Here is a 23,086-nt window from a genome sequence, read left to right on the forward strand (position 1 = left end):
GTTAACAAAGTTTTCTGTTGTTGTCGCTAGATTTTAAGAAGAATGTGACAGGACATGAAAACCACAAATAATAATAAGTAAGCTCCTTCAATTTTTCAAGATTTTAACCGAAGTTACCTGCCATGCAAATACCAGCTTGCAAAACTCATACCAGCAACAAACACTCACCATATTCACTATCATAGAATATAATTAGCTTCTGCCAGGCATATTCTGTGACCACTCTCAGGATAACGTCATTTAAGTAGACAGGTGGCCTAACAGAGAGAGTGTAGTCATCATTCCTGTTGCTCCGGGTGACTCCACAGCCACTCCTTGGGGTCCCAGCTGTTGAGCGCTGAATGAAGAGGTGGGGGATGTGCATGGCATCTGCCAGAGACTGGAGGGACCCAGCTGATGTGCAGCCAATGGAGCTGACCAGGGCCAAGATGCCTTGATTCATGAGTTCACACGCTGCAAAAAAGCACAGTAATATTCAAATGTCAATAGGTTTCATATATTTTCTCTTTTTGAGGAACAGTGAATAAAGCTTACACAGCTATTCTACAACTATGGAAACATTTTTTTTTTAAAAGGAATATTCTACATGAGGAGATCCTCCCATTACAAAGTGCTGTTGGAATACAGATCAAGAATTCTATCCTAATTAGCTATTTGACCTCGTGCAAATTTCTCAGCTTTTTTTGGTCTCAGTTTCATCACCTGTAAAGAGGGTAAAATAGCATGAATCTTTCAGGATTATTGTGCGGATGAGAGATAATTCAGTGTCTGTTACTTGTCTCTCGAGTGATAGGCATCCAATTAGAGTGATAGCTATACTTTTATAATTTTCAGTGTATCATTCAGGGAAAAGGTAATTCTTTACTGAGTATATAATACAAGGTTTTAAGAAAAGAGACAATATGCAAAATGGTAAATAAATGAAGGAGGAGATGCAGAGTCTGAGGAAGGAATTTCTAGCCACAGAAAACAGAGCCATTCTGGTATCTAAAACTTTGATGACACTTGTCTCTCCTATTAAACTGGAGAAATGAAAATGTTTTTGTTCTTTTCCTTGTTTATCAGAAAACTCATGGGATTTCTCTGGCAGTCCAGTGGCTAAGACTTTGCCTTCCAGTGCAGGGGGTGTGGGTTCAATCCCTGGTCAGGGAGTTAAGATCCCACATGCCTCGAAGCCAAAAACCAAAACATAAAACAGAAGCAATATTGTAACAAATTCAGTAAAGACTTTAAAATGGTCCACATCAGAAAAAAAAATCTTAAAAAAAAAACGAAAAAAGAAAACATGGTGAAATCAAAAGGGAAAACTCATGGTGTACATTTCAGAAACTATCTCATTCTGGTTTCCAACGGAAGAATTTCTAATTTCTACTATACGGTTTATGATCTCTGTTTTAATTTCATTTTAACTATTCTGTGTATGCATATACTCTTACTTCAAAACCTATTTAAAACTAAAAAAAAATATAAATTATAAGTAAACATAAAGACGTCGCATATATAGAAAAAAAGAGTTCAGAAGTGATATCTCAGAATGCCAATCTTTGAAGTCAAGAGCTTAGAAATAAAATCAAAAGTAAATTTAGAAAGAGTCAAGGCAAAATTAATTCCATTTGAGAAGATAAGACAACATAATTGTTCCAGTATTAATTCTCGATTTGATGCATTCTACATATAACATTCTCAGGATTCAAACTTTATTATAGATTGCACATAATTCTTGAAAAATTTTAAAGAAAATTTAGACAATAAGTACCTCCACGTGATAAATTGGCCAGTTAATGAAAGCTGACAAAATGAAAGTTTAGAAGTACTATACTAGTGACACACATATAAATATCAAATAAATTTATTATGATTAATGTTAAGCCAACCAACACATACAAAATAAATTAATAATTACTAGGAACATAATTTTCAAGCATGAGTGAGGTAATATGATTTCAAATAATTGTGAAAGATAGCATCAGGGATCAATGCTTCTTAGACCATAACAGATTGCAGGTGAAGTTTCAGTAAAAATCACACATAGAACCTATTCATGTTCATGAATTCAACATTTATAGGAAGCAATACAGATTTATAGTTATACTTTCAATGAAATTATGCAAAAACGCTGGTCAAAAGTTTGTTTCACTACAGAGGTAAACAAGGCTATTGCTTGTTTATATAAGCAAGTAGAAATTCACTTTTTCAAAAAGATTTTGCTTAAAAACTTGGCTCATTTAGCATTTAATATCAAAATAAGTGCCTTAAGGTACACACAGCTGAACTCAATCTTTAGATCACAATAATTTAAAGTGATCAAATGAATGTAATATTTTATATAAATTTACCACAAAAGTTATAAAGTTATAAATAGAGAGGTTTGATATGAAAAAATCAGTTTCAGTATTATATTCTGTCACATATAACAATACATGAAAATTATCTATTTTAATCTTCAGATTTAGAAAGATAAACTCTGAAGAGTCATATATTAATCATTCTTTAACAGAAAAATTTGCTTTAGTATATAATTTGTGATTTACTCCTATCAACTATGTTAGTTCTATTAACCTCTGTTAGTGAGAACACAAATTAAGCAAATACTAAAAACAATTATATAAGCAAAATGTGTTATTTTAAGATTATTTGCTATTATCCATCCTGCTACATATACTAGCAAGAATAACTGAATTTTCCCTATAAAATCAAAGTAAGAATCATCAAATTTGCAATCAGAAAACCATATAATATTAGATCTGAAAGGTAATTTAGAGATCATGTAGTCCAGAATGGAAAATCAGCTTTAACTGCAATGCCAACCGTGACTGTATGTTCGCATCCTAGAACACTGTTTGCAGAAGGATTCGGAGACTCAAAAAGAGTAGCAAAATCATCGTGTTAGATTCCTCATAGGAAGAGACTGGGAGAGTAGTAGCCTGCAAGTCATAGACATGCATCCCTCTTATAGTGCCTCCAACCTTCAATGGTTTACAGTTGTTAAGAACACATATACACACCCCGCTTCAAAAAAAAAAAAAAAGAAGCAGGTCTCTAACTCATTGTTCAATAGCCTTTTCACCATAGCAAGCAAGGGATATTTAACAAACTTAAATTTTTACATGGCAAAGAAAAGACAGAGCTGTCCATCGGGGAAAGCTCAATGGAGATTGCCTATCCTCATGTTTGTAAAAAGCAGTAGTCCCAATATAGAGAGAAAAAAAAAGAGCTCACACATCTAAAATAGACTGGTACTTGTTGACAGTTGGACACATTAAGAATAGGTCTGGAAGGCAACCTGTCAGAGCTATATATGATGCCCATTTTGTCCATTTTACCAATATAAAATGTTGGTTGAAGCAGAGAAGATAACAAATTTATTTCCTCTGGGCATCGACCCTTCCTAGGGCCCTATATAAAAGTTAGTATAAAAAAAGAGACTCATGACAGCAGAAGACAGATTTGAGAAAATAAAGGGCTATACCAAGAACAGAAGCAAAGCTTAGTGAAGCAGTCTATCTTCTAGTATAAGAATTCCATGTCTTGACTGTTAGAGGACTGCAATATTTAGAGTTTTAGTTACATAAAATGCACACATTAATTCATTACATACAGGGTGGAAACTGAATTTGAAATATCAGCATGTTTATGTGTGTATCCACCACTGTTTTATTAGAAGAATCCAAGCCAAGGATTTCTCAATGGCATGCTGCTTTCCCACTGATTACTTCAAGCCCTGTGATTTACTTAAATTATGCATGCATGTACTCACACACCTCCGAACATATAGAGGATACTGAACAGCTTGCTGGTTTTGTGACTCCAGCTGTCTGAAACTGTAACACTATCAAAGATGTTTGTAGCCTGCATTAATTGCTGAAAGCATACCTTTTTTCTTTATCTTTTCTTTCTTTCCTCCCTCCCTCCTTTCCTTCCTTCCCTCCTTCCTTCTCTCCCTCCCTCTCTCCCTTCCTTCTTTCTTCCTTGTTTTCCTTCTTTCTTTTCTTCCTTTTTTTGCTTTCTTTGTTTCTTTCTTTCTAATAGCAACTGCAATTAGCAACACTTTCACCCTTTTCTGTCATTCGGCAGTTATGGAAATGAAGTTCTCTGTCTAAATATATAAATTTAAGTTAAATGATGTTCATGTGCACTATTTTTTCATTTCTGAAGCTAATCAGTTTGTCTTATTTTTTTATTAAGTAAAATAAGATTAAAATAAAATCTATCAAGGGTTTTGAAACTGATTATATGTTATTCAATATTCAATGAGAACTCAGTAAATAATTTTGGATAGCACCATCCTTCTTGAATACACTTATCCCCTATGATATTTCTTCTGACTTATTTATATTGACCAATTTGTCCTGATATAACATCTTCTAATGATTTTAAGTCACATCAGGACTTTTGCACATTCAATTCATAGACTTATTCTTCAACACTTAATTATCAACTTTCAACGATGGGCCAGGAACTTCTTTGGAGACTAGATAATATATATGGCAGGTTCTATCCTCAAAGAGCTCCCAATCTACTTACCATATTGTTTCCAAAATCTCCCTTGCAACAGAATTCAAAGTAGAGATTTAACACAGATGACTAACTTCACTCCTAGAGGTTCTACTGGTAGTCATGTATTTGCATTATGATATGTTATCTGAGTAGTTGTGATGTGTACCCCTTTCTGGTACACATTAAATCTAGTGGATTGTAACTGCAATGCTCTTTGAGGTGACTGTTGTAGAACATCTAATATTCGTTGACTTTCCTTTACTTTTTCCCAATAATATTGTTGAAAATATAACCATAACTGGAGAGCAGAACTTCCCTATTTTTCTAATTTTCTTAGTTTGTGAGTGGGGATGAGGTATAGGGAAAGAGGATACACAGAGTTAATAAGAATAAAAGTATCTCAAAAAGTGACCCTTATCTTCTTTCTATTTACAATAATAAACTAAGAAGATTTCATTCTTTCATGTTTCTCCGACTCAGACGTAACATATAATATTTACACAATTCAACAAAAAGAATAAAATACCTAGGAATAAACCTACCTAAGGAGGCAAAACAACTGTATGCAGAAAACTATAAGATACTGGTGAAAGAAATCAAAGATGACACAAACACATGGAGAGATATACCATGTTCTTAGATTGGAAGAATCAATATTGTGAAAATGACTATACTACCCAAAGGAAACTACAGATTCAGTGCAAACCCTATCAAATTACCAATGGCATTCTTCACAGAACTGGAACCAAAAATCTTAAAATTTGTATGGAGACACAAAAGACTCCAAACAGCAAAGCAATCTTGAGAAAGAAAAATGGAGGTGGAGGAATCAGGCTCCCTGACTTCAGACAATACTACAAAGCTACAGTAATCAAGACAATATGGTACTGGCACAAAAACAGAAATATAGATCAATGGAACAGCATAGAAAGCCCAGAGATAAAAGCATGCACCTATGGTCACCTAATCTATGACAAAGGAGGCAAAAATACACAATGGAGAAAAGAGAGCCTCTTCAATAAGTTGTGCTAGGAAAACTGGATAGCTACCTGTAAAAGAATAAAATTAGAACACTCCCTAACACCATACAAGAAAATAAACTCAAAATGGATTAAAGACCTAAATGTAAGGCCTGACACTATAAAACTCTTAGAGGAAAACATAGGAAAAACACTCTTTGACATAAACCTCAGCAAGATCTTTTTTGGGCCACCTCCTACAGTAATGAAAATAAAAACAAAAATAAACAAATGGGACCTAATTAGACTTAAAAGCTTTTGCACAGCAAAGGAGACCATAAACAAGATGAAAAGACAACTCTCAAAATGGGAGAAAATATTTTCAAATGAAGCAGTTGACAAAGGATTAATCTCCAAAATATACAAACAGCTCATACAGCTCATGCAGCTCAATATCAAAAAAAAAAAAAAACCCAATCAAAAAATGGGTGGAAGACCTAAATAGACATTTCTCTAAAGAAGACATACAGATGGCTACAAACACATGAAAAGATGCTCAACATCACTAATTATTAGAGAAATGCAAATTACAATGAGGTATCACCTCACAGTGGTCAGAATGGCCATCATCAAAAAATCTACAAACAGTAATTGCTGGAGAGAGTGTGGAGAAAAAGGAACCCTCCTACACTGTTGCTGGGAATGTAAATTAATACAGCCACTATGGAAAGCAGTATGGAAGTTCCTTAAAAAACTAAAAATAGAACTACCATATGACCCAGCAATGCCACTACTGGGCATATACCCTAAGAAAACTATAATTCAAAAAGATACATGCACCCCAATGTTCACTGCAGTACTATTTACAATAGCCAGGACATGGAAGCAACCGAAATGTCCATCAACAGAGGAATGGATAAAGAAGATGTGGCACATATATACCATGGAATATTACTCAGCTATAAAAAGGAAGGAAACTGGGTCATTTGTAGAGGCGTGGGTGGACTGTCATACAGAGACAAGTAAGTCAGAAAGAGAGAAACAAATATCATATATTAACGCATATATGTGGAATCTAGAAAAATGTTATAGATGATCTTATTTGCAAAGGAAAAATAGAGACACAGACGTAGAAAACAAATGTATGGATACCAAGGGGGAAGGGGGGAATGGGAGGAACTGGTAGATTGGGATTGACACATATACACTATTGATACTATGTATAAGATAGACAACTAATGAGAATATACTGTATAGCACAGGGAGCTCTACTTAATGCACTGTGGTGACCTAAATGGGAAGGAAATCCAAAAAAGAGGGGATATATGTATATGTATAGCTGATTCATTTTGCTGTACAGTAGAACCTAACACAACATTGTAAAGAAACTCTACTCCAATAAAAATTAATTAAAAAATAAAATGTATGCAGTTTCTCAGGTATGTTTTATAATATCTGAAATCAGGACATATTTCATAATTGATCAATACATTTAATATGATGGATTATTTTTCTTGAAAAATCATTAATCAATATTGAATTTTATAATAAGTAAGCTCTTATAGATGAGAAAATAATGTAAGCTTCCATGGCAGAAAAGCAAGATTTGTACTCTTTCTACAAGAGCTGAATTTAACTTTTTTCTCTATTTCATTCATTAATGAATCACAAGCATAGTATTTATAATTGCTTATTTCCTTTTTCATCTACCAAAACACACCTGACCTTTGCTTTTATAGTTGTAAGAGTATAGTAACACACACCAGTTGCAGCCTGTCCAGATATTCAGCATTCTTCGTAAATTACGATTTTCAGCAACCATCTGAGACTTTTGGGAATACTGACTTTTGGGAATATTTTGCTTAATATCACGTGTAGAAAGGCCTTCTTCCCACAGCCTATGGACTTATAAAATGATAAGTTTACCTAAATTTAGCTAGAGTACAGAGACCACGATGGAGAGTGGTATAAGATGAGAATGGAAGGATAGGCAACATATTAAAGGTGGGATTAATTTGACATATGATTAATGTAGTTTGCTAAAAGTACAATTATTTGAAACAGATTCTTCTAAGTAAAGATGGTCTTTATATATATAGTGTTACAAGGTCCAATTTAATCATAATTATCTACTTAGGAAGTGAGAATATGGAAAAATTCATTTAATTATAATTAAAAAGCATTAAGACAATTTTTTCTTACAAAGAATATAAATGGCTAAAATGGTTGATTACCAGTCATCAAATGAACTCAGCTGAACAATTTTCAGTCAACTATTTTTTCAGTCATCTATTGCCATCACGAACCTTTAGTTATAATTCATAATCTAAGCCTGAGATGCACTAAACATTTAACCTAGGACCTCCTATAAGTCATTTTATTTTTCCATTTACTGTTCATAACAGCCCTGTATAGAAGAGTTTTATTTTTCTCATTTTGAAGTAAATAAACTGACTCAGTTTGAATGTATGAAGTTAAATACATGGTCCAAATTCATACCATTAGTAAATGGCAGAGCTGGGATTCAGACCTGGCACAGACTTCAATGCCTGGGCCATAAGAAGTAGAAAATAGCTGTTTTTAAAGGTAAAGGCCCATATAAATAACTGGAAGACACGTAACTCTGTCTTACTACAAGATTCAGAAAATGTCAGCCTCCCAGATGTAAAAGAGAAAGTATAATGATTTTGATACCATTCTCTTTTCTTTTTTCCTTTTGGATTTGGGATTAGGGCATTGCCTCTATACTTTCAGCTCCAAATATGTAGATTATATACACAATGTTTGGCCAAGGATGAGAAAAGCTACTGAGAAGCAACAATGAAATATTAAGTATAATTCCAGTCAAGCCCTACAGTGGTTTTACCAACAATGATGTGATAAAAATGATAAAAAATATTGACTAAATATTACTTTATCTATGTATATATGTTTGGAACTTACAAAATGTTTTAATATTCATTTTACTATTTTATCGATATGATTATATTGAATAAATTCCTATCCTCATTTACTGAACACTAAATTGAGTCTTATTCTTACGTTTTCAGTAAGTAGTGGAGACAAGGCTGGAACCTGGATTTTATGATATTAATGTGTACTTTACAACCTTTGAATTATGTATTTCCATAGCCTCCTATTTTATAAAAATTCAGATTAGTCCCCTCTCCTTTTAATGTTAGTTTGGTAATTATGCAATGAACACACATGTTTATGTACATATACATCTATACGTTGCATATGTCAATTGTATACACTATACCAGGCAAGTGTCAGGTACTCAGGATGAAAGGGTCAAAAATAGGTAAGTGTATAATGGAAGAGACATAAGATGTTCACATGAATGTATAATGATGTGGTAAGTAGCGGTTAGGTCAAAAGGAGTCATTAGTCTATAGTAGCTCAAAAGCATTTTTCCTAGACTATGAGTTGGGAATATGAAGAATAAGTAGTGAAAAGGAGTTACCTTGATGAAAAGGGGTGAAGAAAATATTTCCAACTAGAAGAAATATAATGTGGTAGATGCTTTCTGCCACAGAAAGATGCTGTGGTAGAAAGACCATGTATTACCTAAGAGGCAGAAAGAAGAAGCAGGTAGCTAGAGACCACGTGGACCACAGAGACCACGATGGAGAGTGGTATAAGATGAGGATGGAAGGATAGGCAACAAACGTGACCTTTGAATGGGTTTGTCTTTTTGTCATTAATCTGAAGGAAAGCATCACATATTTTCAGTATCAGCCTTTTATCTGTTATTTATATGTTAAAATACCTCGCTTTACTCTTCCTGTATTTTAAATTTATGTACAGTTTAGAAGATTTAAGATTATTATACAATCAAATTGGTCAATCTTTGACTTTTGGGAATATTTTGCTTAAAATCACGTGTAGAAAGGCCTTCTTCCCACAGCCTATGGACTTATAAAATGATAAATTTATCTAAAACAACATTTTCACCACCCTATACCCTATGACTGATCATCAGTTGACAGAAGTTAGGACTCCCGGAAAGATAGCTATAGGACTTTAAGAAACTACATGAGTGCAGAATGTTATATTTAGTTGATACAGGTAAAATTTGATCTTTGTCTGCATAATCCCAGCTAACAAAGAGTGAGGATTAAACACAATTGTGACAAGAATAATAATCCATATTATACTATATGTCTGTCTTTGAAACTTTTTCCATCATTTTACATTCTAGTTATTAAAATTATTATTCTTTTATAATATGGCACATCTTGGATTTAGAACTGATTCTTTCAAGACAAGTGACAGAATATTAATATACTCCAGCAAATTAAGTATTAAAAGAATAAGAAGATCTTGGTAAAAAATATGATGAACTACGTGTTCAGTTCAATCTATATCACCACTAACCCAATTACTAAAACTATCTCCAAGCTGGTGTGATTTCATAGCCTTCAGCTTAACCTTTCTCCAATCATCCACATTGTAAACAAGCATTATCTATTTTTTCTAGATCTCACTAAGTCATTTCTGTGTCTTAAAGGCCATCAATAAAAGACTGAGGAACTATTACAGACTGGAGGAACTAAGGAGAAATGACAACTAAATGCAATATGGGATCCTGAATAAAATTCTAGAACAGAAAAAAGTTATTAAGGAAACTGATGAATTTTGAGTAAGGTCTGTAGCTCACTCAGTAATATTGCATTAGTGTTAACTGCCTGTTCTTGATAATTGTACTATGGCTAGGTAAGACATTAATATTAGGGGAAGGGGGTGAGAAATGCAAAGGAACTCTTTGCACTATTTTTGCAATTTTTCTATAAATCTAAAACTACTTGAAAATTAAAAGTTAAACACAGATAAAACAGCCAGTGACTTCCAACTTCTTTAAGGAAAGCTTAAGCTCTTGGCGTGGTGTACAAAGCCCTTCAAGATCTGGCCCTAGTCTACAGTTGCATGTTTACCTCTATCTCCTGCTCTTTGCCATCACATCTGCCTGCCATTCCACACATTCTCCTACTGCCATGCTATTTATACTATGATTTCTTTACTTTTCCAGCAGTCTAGGAGCCTATACAAATAATTTTTTTGACATATTAACAATACTGAGTCTTCTGATTTATTACCATGGTATATATCTTCATTTAATTCAAATTTTTTATAAGCAATATTTTGTAGTATTCAGTAAATAGGTCTTCCTTTCCTTTGACATATTTGCTGCTAAGTATTTTTATATATTCTATTGTAAATGAAACTGTACTTCAATAAAAATACTTATTACCTAGACAGAAAAATAAACTTTTAAATTTTAATTTAATTTTTCATGTCTAGAGTACAGAAATACATCAGATTGCTGCATACTGATTTTGCATTACAGAATCGTATTAAACTCACTTATTAGTTTTAGTTTCCTTTTTTTGTAGATTCAGATAGTCATGTAATCTTCAAATAAAAGGCATTTGTACTTCTTCCTTTCTAATCTGTGTACCTTTTTATTTCCTTTTTATGCCTATTGCACTGGCTAGTACCAGTACAATGTTGAATATACATGGTAAGAACAGCCACTTTTTACTTGTTCATGATCTTAGGAGAAAAACATTTGGTCTTTGATAATTAAATATGATGCAAACTGTAAGATTTTTTTGACCATGATCTCTCTGAAGCTGAGGAAGTTCCCTTTTATTACTAGCTTGCTGAGAGTTTTTATCAGCAATGGATGTTATATTCTGTCAAAAGCTTTTTCTGCATCCATTGAGATAATTACATTTTTCTCCTTAGTCTCTTAATATGGATAAGTACATTGACTGATTTCTGAATGTTAAACCAGCTCTGCAAGGATAATGTTGGCCTCAGTAAATGAGTTGGAATGTAGTAACACCTATTTAGTTTCTGGAAGAATCTGTGTTTAGTGTTATTTCTTCTTTAATGTTTGGTAGAACTCAAGAGAAAAACTTTCTGGAAGTGGAGTTTTGTTTTCAAGAAAGTTTTTAAACTGTAAAATCTATTTTTAAAACAGATATGGGGATGTTCAGCTTATTTATTTCCTTTTGAGTGAGCCTCGGTAGTCTGTGTCGTTTAAGGAATTTGCGCTTTTCATCTAAGTTGTCAAATTTATTGGCATAAAGGTGTTCATAATATTATAATGCAATCCTTTTAATATCTACAGAATCTGTAGTGATGCTGCCTTTCTCACTCATGATATTGTAATTTGTATCATCTTTCTTTTGTTCCTGATCAGTCTGGCTAGAGAATTATTTATTTTTTTTTACAAGGTTCTCAAGTGTTGCTTTCTCTTTTTTTTTTTTTTTGAATTTCTGAATTTTATTTATTTTTTTATACAGCAGGTTCTTATAGCTATCCATTTTATACATATTGGTGTATATGTGTCAATCCCAGACTTCAATTCATCAAAACACCACCCCCGTGCAACTTTTCCCCCTTGGTGTCCATACGTTTGTTCTCTATGTCTGTGTCTCAATTTCTGCCCTGCAAAATGGTTCATCTGTACCATTTTTCTAGGTTTCACATATATGTGTTAATATATGATATTTGTTTTTCTCTTTCTGACTTACTACACTCTGTATGACAGTCTCTAGATTCATCCACATCTCTACAAATGACCCAGTTTCGTTCCTTTTTATGGCTGAGTAATATTCCATGGTATATATGTACCACATCTTCTTTATCCATTCATCTGTTGATGGGCATTTAGGTTGCTTCCATGACCTGGCTATTGTAAATAGTGCTGCAGTGAACATTGGGGTGCATGTGTCTTTTTGAATTATGGTTTTTGCTGGGTATATTCCCAGTAGTGGGATTGCTGGGTCATATGGCAATTCTATTTTTAGTTTTTTAAGGAACCTCCATACTGTTCTCCATAGTGGCTGTATCAATTTACATTCCCACCAACAGTGCAAGAGGGTTCCCTTTTCTCCACATCCTCTCCAGCATTTGTTGTTTGTAGATTTTCTGATGATGCCCACTCTAACTACCTCATTGTAGTTTTGATTTGCATTTCTCTAATAATTAGTGATGTTGAGCAGCTTTTCATGTGCTTCTTGGCCATCTGTATGTCTGCTTTGGAGAAATGTCTATTTAGGTTTTCTGCCCATTTTTTTATTGGGTGGTTTGTTTTTGTAATATTGAGCTGCATGAGCTGTTTATATATTTTGGAGATAACTCTTTTGTCTGTTGATTCATTTGCAAATATTTTCTCCCATTCTGAGGGCCCTCTTTTCATCTTGTTTATGGTTTCCTTTGCTGTGCAAAAGCTTTTAAGTTTCATTAGGTCTCATTTGTTTATTTTTGGTTTTATTTCCATTACTCAAGGAGGTGGATCAAAAAAGATCTTGCTGTGATTTATGTCAGAGTGATTTTCCTATGTTTTCCTCAAAGAGTTTTATAGTGTCCGGTCGTACATTTAGGTCTCTAATCCATTTTGAGTTTATTTTTGTGTATAGTGTTAGGGAGTGTTCTAATTTCATTCTTTTACATGTAGCTGTCCAGTTTTCCCAGCACTACTTATTGAAGAGACTGTCTTTTCTCCATTGTATATCCTTGCCTCCTTTGTCATAGATTAGTTGACCATAGGTGAGTGGGTTTATCTCTGGGCTTTCTACCCTGTTCCATTGACCTATATTTCTGTTTTTGTGCCAGTACCATATTGTCTTCATTACTGTAGCTTTGTGGTATAGTCTGTAGTCAGGGAGTCTGATTCCTCCAGCTCCTTTTTTTCCCTCAAGACTGCTTTGGCTATTCGGGGGTCTTTTGTGTCTCCATACAAATTTTAAGATTTTTTGTTCTAGTTCTGTAAAAAACTCCACTGGTAGTTTGATAGGATTGCATTGAATCTGTAGATTGCTTTGGGTAGTATAGTCATCTTCACAATACTGATTCTTCTAATCCAAGAGCATGGTATATCTCTCCATCTGTTGGTATCATCTTTAATTTCTTTCAGTATAAAAGTATAATGTCTTATACTTTTCTGCATGCAGGTCTTTTGTCTCCCTAGTTAGGTTTATTCCTAGGTATTTTATTCTTTTTGTTGCAATGCTAAATGGGAGTGTTTCCATAAGTTCTCCTTCAGATTTTTCATCATTATTGTATAGGAATGCAAGAAATTTCTGTGCATTAATTTTGTATCCTGCTACTTTACCAAATTCATTGATTAGTTCTAGTAGTTTTCTGATGGCATCTTTAGGATTCTCTATGCATAATATCATGTCATCTGCAAACAGTGACAGTTTTACTTCTTCTTTTCCAATTTGTATTCCTTTTATTTCTTTTTCTTCTCTGATTGCCATGGCTAGGACTTCCAAAACTATGTTGAATAATAGTGGTGAGAGTGGATATCCTTGTCTTGTTCCTGATCTTAGAGGAAATGCTTTCAGTTTTTCACCATTGAGAATGATGTTTGCTGTGGGTTTGTCGTATATGGCCTTTATTATGTTGAGGCAGCTTCCCTCTATGACCACCTTCTGGAGAGTTTTTATCATAAATGGGTGTTGAATTTTGTCAAAAGATTTTTCTGCATCTATTGAGATGATCAAATGGTTTTTATTCTTCAATTTGTTAATATGGTGTATCACATTGATTGATTGCATATATTGAACAATTCTTGCATCCCTGGGATAACCATTTGATCATGGTTAACCACATGGTCCTTTAAATGTGCTGTTGGATTCCGTTTGCTAGTATTTTGTTGAGGATTTCTGCATCTATATTCATCAGTGATATTGGTCTGTAATTTTCCTTTTTTGTACTATCTTTGTCTAGTTTGGGTATCAGGGTGATGGTGGCCTCATAGAATGAGTTTGGGAGTGTTCCTTCCTCTACAATGTTTTGGAAGAGTTTGAGAAGGATGGGTGTTAGCTCTTCTCTAAATGTTTGATAGAATTCACCTGTGAAGCATCTGGTGCTGGACTTTTGTTTGTTGGGAGATTTTTAATCACAGTTTCAATTTCATTACTTGTGATTGGTCTGTTCATATTTTCCATTTCTTCCTGGTTCTGTCTTGGAAGGTTATACCTTTCTAAGAATTGGTCCATCTCTTCCAGGTGGTCCATTTTATTGGCATAGAGTTGCTTGTAGTAGTCTCTTAGGATGCTTTGTATTTCTGTGGTGTCTGTTGTAACTTCTCCTTTTTCATTTCTAATTTTATGGATTTGAGTCCTCTCCCTCTTTTTCTTGATGAGTTTGGATAATGCTTTATCAATTTTGTTTATCTTCTCAAAGACCCAGCTTTTAGTTTTATTGATCTTTGCTATTGTTTTCTTTGTTTCTATTTCATTTATTTCTGCTCTGATCTTTATGATTTCTTTCCTTCTGATAACTTTGGGTTGTGTTTGTTCTTCTTTCTCTAGTTCCTTTAGGTGTAAGGTTAGATTGTTTATTTAAGATTTTTCTTGTTTTTTGAGGTAGGCTTGTATTGCTATAAACTTCCCTCTTACAACTCTTTTTGCTGCATCCCATAGGTTTTGGATTGTCATGCTTTCATTGGCATTTGTCTCTAGGTATTTTTTGATTTCCTCTTTGATTTCTTCAGTGATCTCTTCGTTATTTAGTAATGTATTGGTTAGCCTCCATGTGTCTGTGTTTTTTTACGTTTTATTCCCTGTAATTGATTTCTAATCTCATAGTGCTGTGGTCAGAAAAGATGCTTGATATGATTTCAATTTGCTTAAATTTACTGAGGCTTGATTTGTGACCCAAGATGTGATTTATCCTGGAGAACATTCTGTGTGCACTGGACAGAAAGTGTAATCTGCTGGTTTTGGATGTAATGTCCTATAAATATCAATTAAATCTATCTGATCTATTGTGTTATTTAATGCTTGTATTTATTAATTTTCTGTTTGGATGACCTCTCTGTTGGTGTAAGTGAGGTGTTAAAATCCCCCACTACTATTGTTACTGTTGATTTCCTCTTTTATAGCTGTTAGTGGTTGCCTTATGTACTGTGGTGCTCCTATGTTGGGTGCATATATATTTATAATTGTTATATCTTCCACTTGGGTTGATCTCTTGATCATTATGTAGTGTCCATCCTTGTGTTTTGTAATATTATTTTAAAGTCTATTTTATGTGTTATGAGTATTGTTACTCCAGCTTTCTTTTGATTTCCATTTGCATGGAATATCTTTTTCCATCCCCTCACTTTCAGTCTGTATGTGTCCCTAAGTCTGAAGGGGGTCTCTTGTAGACAGCATATATATGGGTCTTGTTTTTGTATCCATTCAGCAATCCTGTGTCTTTTGGTTGGAGCATCTAGTCCATTCATATTTAAGGTACTTATCGATATGTGTGTTCCTATTACCATTTTCTTAATTGTTTTGGGTTTGTTTTTGAAGGTACTTTTCTTCTCTTGTGTTTCCCACTTAGAGAAGTTCCTTTAGCATTTGTTGTAGAGCTGGTTTCGTGGTGTTGGATTCTCTTAGCTTTTCCTTGTGTGTAAAGCTTTTGATTCTCCATCGAATCTGAATGAGATCCTTGCATGGTAGAGTAATCTTGACTGTAGGTTCTTCCCTTTCATCACTTTAAATATGTCATGCCACTCCCTTCTGGTTTGTAGAGTTTCTGCTGAGAAATCAGCTGTTAACCTTATGGGAGTTCCCTTTTATGTTATTTGTCATTTTTCCTTTGCTGCTTTCAATAATTCTTCTTTGTCTTGAATTTTTGCCAATTTGTTTACTATGTGTCTCAGCGTGTTTCTCCTTGGGTTTATACTGAATGGCACTCTCTGCACTTCCTGGACTTGGGTGGCTATTTCCTTTCCCATGTTAGGGAAGTTTTCGACTATAATCTCTTCAAATATTTTCTCAGGTCCTTTCTCTCTCTCTTCTCCTTCTGGGACGCCTATAATGTGAATGTAGTTACATTTAATGTTGTCCCAGAGGTCTCTTAGGCTGTCTTCATGTCTTTTCATTCTTTTTTCTTTATTCTGTTCGGCAGCAGTGAATTCCACCATTCTGTCTTCCAGATCACTTATTCATTCTTCTGCCTCAGTTATTCTGCTCTTGAATCCTTCTAGTGTAGTTTTCATTTCATTTATTGTATTGTTCATCTCTGTTTGTTCTTTAATCCTTCTAGGTCTTTGTTAAACATTTCTTGCATCTGCTCGATCTTTGTCTCCATTCTTTTTCCGAGGTCCTGGATCATCTTCACTATTATTAATCTGAATTCTTTTTCTGGAAGGTTCCCTATCTCCACTTCATTTAGTTGTTTTTCTGGGGTTTCAGCTTGCTCCTTCATCTGGTACATATAGCCCTCTGCCTTTTCATCTTGTCTATCTTTCTGTGAATGGGTTTTGTGTTCCACCGGCTGCAGGACTGTAGTTCTTCTTGCTTCTGCTGTCTGCCCTCTGGTGGATTAGGCTATCTAAGAGGCTTGTGCAAGTTTCCTGATGGGAGGGACTGGTTGAGGACTATTACTTTTATTAATTTTCTTAAATAGCTTTTGGTTTTGTTGATTTTTCTCTGTTGCTTTTTTGTTGTTGTTTTCTATATCATTGATTTCCACTCTGATGTTTATAATTTCCTTTTTTTCTGCTTAATTTGAGTTTAGTTTGCTCTTCTTTTTCTAGGGTAGAATCTGTGATCACAAATTTTAGACCTTTCTTTTGTTCTAATATAGATATTTAGTTCTTTACATTTTTTTTAATGTACTGCTTTAGTCTAAACTTTTTCTGCTAAATTTCCCCTATTATTCATTTATGTTATTCACTTTTCCTGTTCGCATATTAAGTACAGTTACTTTTGTTGTTTCTTTCTGACAGTTCCAACATCTGGGGTAATTACCTACTTGTGTGCCAGTCTTCTGGATTAGACACTGTCTTCTCCAATGTTTGTTTGAAACCCAGTTCCTAGAATCTTGTAAATTCAATCATAGTTTGTTAATTACATTTAGACAGAGTTTAAGGATTAGAAAGAGTGCACTGTTTTGACTATCTCTAGGAATAATTTTATTCCTTTTACTAATATTTTATTCCTTGACAGCAATGACATTCAGGCATACTAATTGTATGAATAAAAAATAAATCACTCCTCTTAAGGGAACTTTCTTATAAGGCCCCTAGGCCCTGTATAAGCTCACACCTGGTCACAACTCTGAACCTAACCCTATTACATTCAGCCTTGCTCATTCTACTTTAGCCACACAGGGCTTTTTTCCTCTTCAGTGCAGCCTCTTTTCACTCTGTTTCTTTTGCCTGGGTGCTTTTTACTCATATATTCTTTCATCTTATTCCCTCATGCTAAGCCTATGCTATTGCAGCCTCTCTTTCAATAGCATCCATGTTACTCTCTATCTCATGACTCTAATTTTTCCTTAACATTTTTCCTTAACATTTCTATATTTTCAGTCTTTCTTCCCAAGAAAATATAAGCTACAACAGAGCAGGAGCTTTGTCTCCTTTGCACAAAACCTAGAACAAAGATTAGTCTACATAGGCATTGAATGAATTGCATGAATGAATTGCATGAATGAATAATTGAATGAATGGTATAGTTGCAGTCTGATCTCCAAAGTGGATACAAAATAAGGTAGCTTACTTACATTACAAACTACACTACTACTTTTAGTCTTCGTAGCACATTAATGTTACTCAAAGTCTGACTGTTTCATGGAAACAGTCTACTCTTGCTGATAAAGAAGAATCCTAAATGGAGTTGACAAAAGTAGCAGGGGAAAAGTGAGAAGAAGTTGTCCTTCATAACAAAGGTGTTGTTTAGCATTCCCTACATGCACTATTTAGAAACATCAATATTCCTTTGTAATAGGACTAGCATAAATAAGATCCATGAAAGCAGAGATGTTGTGCCTTTTTTTTTTTTTTTACTCAGATGTTCTTGGCATATAGGGAATCTCCGTAAATATTTACCTCAGTAAATACTTCTTAAAAGCATGAATACAATATAATATGTAATAGATTAGAACATTTAATATGTCTTTAAAAACAATATTCTCCATGGATGCTTTTGTAGCAGTAATACATCAAATCCAGTCTGTTACCTCTTTAGTGTATAAACATCCATTTAAAAATTTAATATGATTAAAATAATATTTTAATAATGTGTATGTTTCAGATGATTTTAAACTAAACAGAACCTATGGTTTTTAAGTGAACTAAAATGGCTAATTGTATGCTTTATTGTAGCAAATATGAAAATTCATAATTTTCTAATGTAATATATTCCAATTAATTGCAAAACTAGTTTAATTTTCTTCTCAATCTTTAATATGTGATTTTATCTTGATCTGATTCAGACATATATTTGGCAACAGCAGCTAGATCACAGTTTTCCATTTGTGAATCTATCACCACTATTACAATTTATGGATAATCACATGTCACTTAGCATAAAATGCACTTGGATTTATTCTCTGCCAGGAAGTAATCTTTTACCATCTGCAGTTTGTTATCATATTCTAATTTCACTAATAATGCCTTTCAACATAGTATCAGAAGCATTTCTATTCCTGGGGAAAAAATGTCTATGTACTTTACAGAACTATGAAACAGTTCATAAGGTCAAAAACACTATTTAATAGTTAGCTTGGCCACTGCTAGCAGCAATTATGAAGTGAAAGGAGATAACTCCTGAAAAGCATGGAATAAAATGTGTGGCAACTTTTTCAAAAGACAGCTTCTCACTAAGTCATATGGCCTCTTTTATAAGTTTTTGTGTTCTGCTTTTTTTTTTAAGCAGCACTGTGAAAGTTATTGGAAAGGCCTGTATTTAAATTTTTGATGCTAATTTTTGTGTGCAAGTTACTTAAACATACAAAGATAATGTTTCTTCCAAGGGAAGATACAAAATCAAAACACTAGGCTAGCCTGACAATCTTCCTAATCATTGACACCAGCATGAAAAAATAACAACAACAAAACAACCAAATAAGCATCCTGTATTTCTTTCTCTTTTTAATTTATTATTTATTTTATTTATTTTTGGCTGTGTTGGGTCTTCGTTGCTGTGTGTTGGCTTTCTCTAGTTGCAGCAAGCCGGGGCTACTCTTTGTTGCGGTGCACGGGCTTCTCATTGCGGTGGCTTTTCTTGGGGCACAGGCTCTAGGCACATGGGCTTCAGTAGTTGTGGCACGTGGGCTCAGTAGTTGTGGCTCACCGGCTCTAGAGTGCAGGCTCAGTAGTTGTGGTGCACAGGCTTAGTTGCTCCGCAGCACGTGGGATCTTCCCAGACCAGGGCTAGAACCCGTGTCCCCTTCATTGGCAGGCAGATTCTTAACCACTGTGCCACCAGGGAAGACCAGCCAGCTGTATTTCTCCTATTGCCTAGAAACTGTTGCTTTCAGAGAGGGGAAATGTGTTGGCTCTATAATTTAGAAACCTAGGGTGTATGTGAAGAATCCTGATTTTTAGTTCTGGTTCAAATGTGAATCAGTGATCAGCCTTGGACAAGAATCACTTTTTCTTTCTGGGTCTCAGTTTCTTTTTGCATTAAAGGTGGTGATTAGACTAGATGGTTTCCCAGGAGACATTACACCAATATTTCTCTCTCTCTCTCTCCTTGCTTCTATTACTGATCAATCTTCCCTCTAGTTGGCACATTCTTACTTAATTGGTTGCATTTTGACCTAGAAATATAAAATGGTTTTCTGTTTCTTAAAGTTGGCTTTACATACCTCTGTTTTGATTCATTTTAAGGCCATGTTTGTTTTCCTGTTTCCATGTTGGGGTTGGGAGCTTTTGTAAACCAGAATACTCTTACAAGCTTAAAATGACAAGAGTATAATGGCTTTTATTTATATATGCCTGTTTAAACTGCCCCAGCATTAAAAAATTTTTTTCCACTGTGTAAGGGTTTACGACTCTTTCAAAGAAAGGTTTATCTATTTGTAACAGAACCATTTTCTTCTGAATGTGTCTAACATATATACATAGAGACAGAGCACTAAATTTAACACCTTCTATTCCCTCTTCCCCTGTCCCCCCATAAAAAAAGGAGGAAAGGGAATGTTCTAACATAATATTGTGATTACGGACAATTTTTCAGAGACAAAACAGACTAAGATATTAGGATTCATTTGGATTTATATCAAAGAAGAAATCTCTAGAAATACCATTTCTTATGATGACAGTCTCCTTCCTATGTCTTTCCATGAAACACTGCAGTGATTTATACTTCATAGCACCTTCTCTGTCATACCACCCTGAACTATTCCCACAAATGATATCCAGGGAGATTGTTTTAATGAGACTTTGGGGCTCCAACTGCAAACAAATGTTTTGTCCACATTGGTAATAATATAATGATATTTCCCATAATGTTAGAGATTTCATTTCAAAGCCATTGTTTTTAAATCTCTTTTTACCTTCAGAAATACCTATAAAGCAAATGGTGATCATTATACCCAATTTGCCTCACACAGCTTTTGTTAATCACAAATGAAAACATGTATGTGAAAGTCCTTTTCTTTTTTCTTTTTCTTTTTTTGACTCGTGAACTTGTTTTTATTTTTATTGGGCTATAGGGGATGGGTTGGGAAATATCTCTGTAAGTTATGCCCTACTAGGGAAATGTCCATTCTAACCTTCCTGGGAGGAGTTTTCAGAGCTTTTCCTTTTTCTTGGAGCTGCTGCTCTTGCTGGCAGCAGCCTCTTCAGGTCTACTGCTGAGAGGCTCCTCCTTGGAAGAGAATTTCCTCTTTTTCTTGGGGACCCTGTTGTTTCCTGACTCTTCAGGATCACTATCTGGTTCCTCTTTGGGAAAAGATTTCTTCCTCTTGGTAAGACTTCACTGCCAGCTGTCTCTTCAAGATCACTAACCAGCTCCTTCTTAGAAAAATATTTCTTTTTTTGGGGTTTGGAAGAGACAGATGGGTCTTCCATTCCATTCTCCTGAGGAGCTTCGTGGGGCTTTTGCTTTTTCTTCTTTTTGGGTCTTTCACTTGTCTCCTCACATTCCTCTGGGGTACTACTGCTGTTTTCTGAAGACGCCAGGGCAATCACAGCCAGCCCTTTCTTTTCCTTCTTCAAGTGTTTCTTCTCCTGTTTCTCCAGCTTCCTAGTAATCTCCGCCGCTGCTTCCTCTGCCTGAACTATTGCCTCCTTCATGACATCCAGATTCTTTGGTGGAATCTCTCCAGTCTCATAGAAGGACAGCTGCTCCTCAGCTTGTCCTCGAAGCTTCTCTCCAAATACACTGGTAGGTACCTCAGAGAAGCAATCAATTCGTGAGGCAATCCTGCATTTGTCTGCCAGGTATCGGGAGATGCGGCCTTTGTTCTTGGCACCTGCTCGGCCAATGAAGGTAGAGTGGAAAATGAGTCCATATTTCGGGGTGTTACCCCTTGTCTTCAGGGCTCTCATGCCAAGCCACCACTCCCAGAGGCAGAGGGAAGGCATCCAATGTCACTGATCTGGAAAGTTGGTCCCTGTGCTGGGCCCAGGGTATCACTCAGACACCAGGACTGGCCATGAAAGTCCTTTTTTAACAGCAAAGTAATGCAGTACTATAATTTGTATCACACTTATTCACAGGACTCTACTCTTTTACTTGAAGTAACCTGAAGTATAGTTTGAGGTAACAGATTACTAAAGATTATAATTACTTAGAGACAAATGTCTATAATCATTGATTCAATCACCTATTAAGGACATGCCCAAAGGAATACAACCGCAGTGTAATACAACGTGTCCACACTCCTTGGAAGCTTATGGTTGCCTTAAATAGTCTAAGCCACCCAATATTAATCAACAGTAGGCAAGATGTTTATTTAAAAGAAACTATATAGTAATCACTTAAAAAACTTTTCCTACTATTGATTTTTTGTTTTTTATTTTAAAAACTTTTTAATTTTATTTTACTTTATATTATTTTATCTTTTTCTTTCTTTCTTTCTTTTCTTCTCCCTTTTATTCTGAGCCGTGTGGATGACACGCTCTTGGTGCTCCAGTCACACGTCAGGGCTTTGCCTCTGAGGTGGGAGAGCCAAGGTCAGGACATTGGTCCACCAGAGACCTCCCAGCTCCATGTAATATCAAACAATGAAAATCACCCAGAGATCTCAATCTCAACGCTAAGACCCAGCTCCACTCAATGACCAGCAAGCTACAGTGCTGGACACCCTATGCCAAACAACTAGCAAGAAGGGAACAGAACCCCATCCATTAGAAGAGAGGCTGCCTAAAATCATAATAAGGTCACGAACACCCCAAAACACACCACTAGACGTGGACACGCCCACCAGAAAGACAAGATCCTGCCTCATCCACCAGAACATAGGCACCAATCCCCTCTACAAGGAAGCCTACACAACCCACTGAACCAAACTTAGCCACTGGGGACAGACACCAAAAACAACGGGAACCACAAACCAGCAGCCTGCAAAAAGGAGACAACAAGCACAGTAAGTTAAGCAAAATGAGAAAGAGAAACACACAGCAGATGAAGGAGCAAGGTAAAAACCCACCAGACCTAACAAATGAAGAGGAAATAGGCAGTCTACCTGAAAAAGAATTCAAAATAATGATAGCAAAGATGATCAAAAATCTTGGAAATAGAATGAAGAAAATACAAGAAACGTTTAACGAGGAACTAGAAGAACTAAAGAGCAAACAATCATGAACAACACAATAAATGAAATTAAAAATTCTCTAGAAGGGATTAATAGCAGAATAACTGAGGCAGAAGAACGGA

General features: G+C 35.0%; 1 protein-coding gene and 1 pseudogene across 3 annotated transcripts in view; both read right to left on the reverse strand.

Moving 5' to 3' along the window:
* Nucleotides 1–23,086, reverse strand: part of GRID2 (glutamate ionotropic receptor delta type subunit 2) — a 1,390,615-nt gene that overhangs the window by 683,375 nt on the left and 684,154 nt on the right. For all 3 annotated transcript variants that reach the window (XM_060299788.1, XM_060299787.1, XM_030865662.2), the window contains exon 3: nucleotides 169–453. In XM_060299788.1, the coding sequence (XP_060155771.1) occupies nucleotides 169–453 (285 nt within the window). The remainder of the gene's footprint in view (nucleotides 1–168; nucleotides 454–23,086) is intronic.
* Nucleotides 18,636–22,738, reverse strand: LOC132597322 (nucleolar protein 56 pseudogene; annotated as a pseudogene).

The sequence above is a fragment of the Globicephala melas genome, chromosome 5 (genome assembly GCF_963455315.2).
Source record: "Globicephala melas chromosome 5, mGloMel1.2, whole genome shotgun sequence".
In the NCBI taxonomy this organism is placed as follows: Eukaryota; Metazoa; Chordata; class Mammalia; order Artiodactyla; family Delphinidae; genus Globicephala; species Globicephala melas.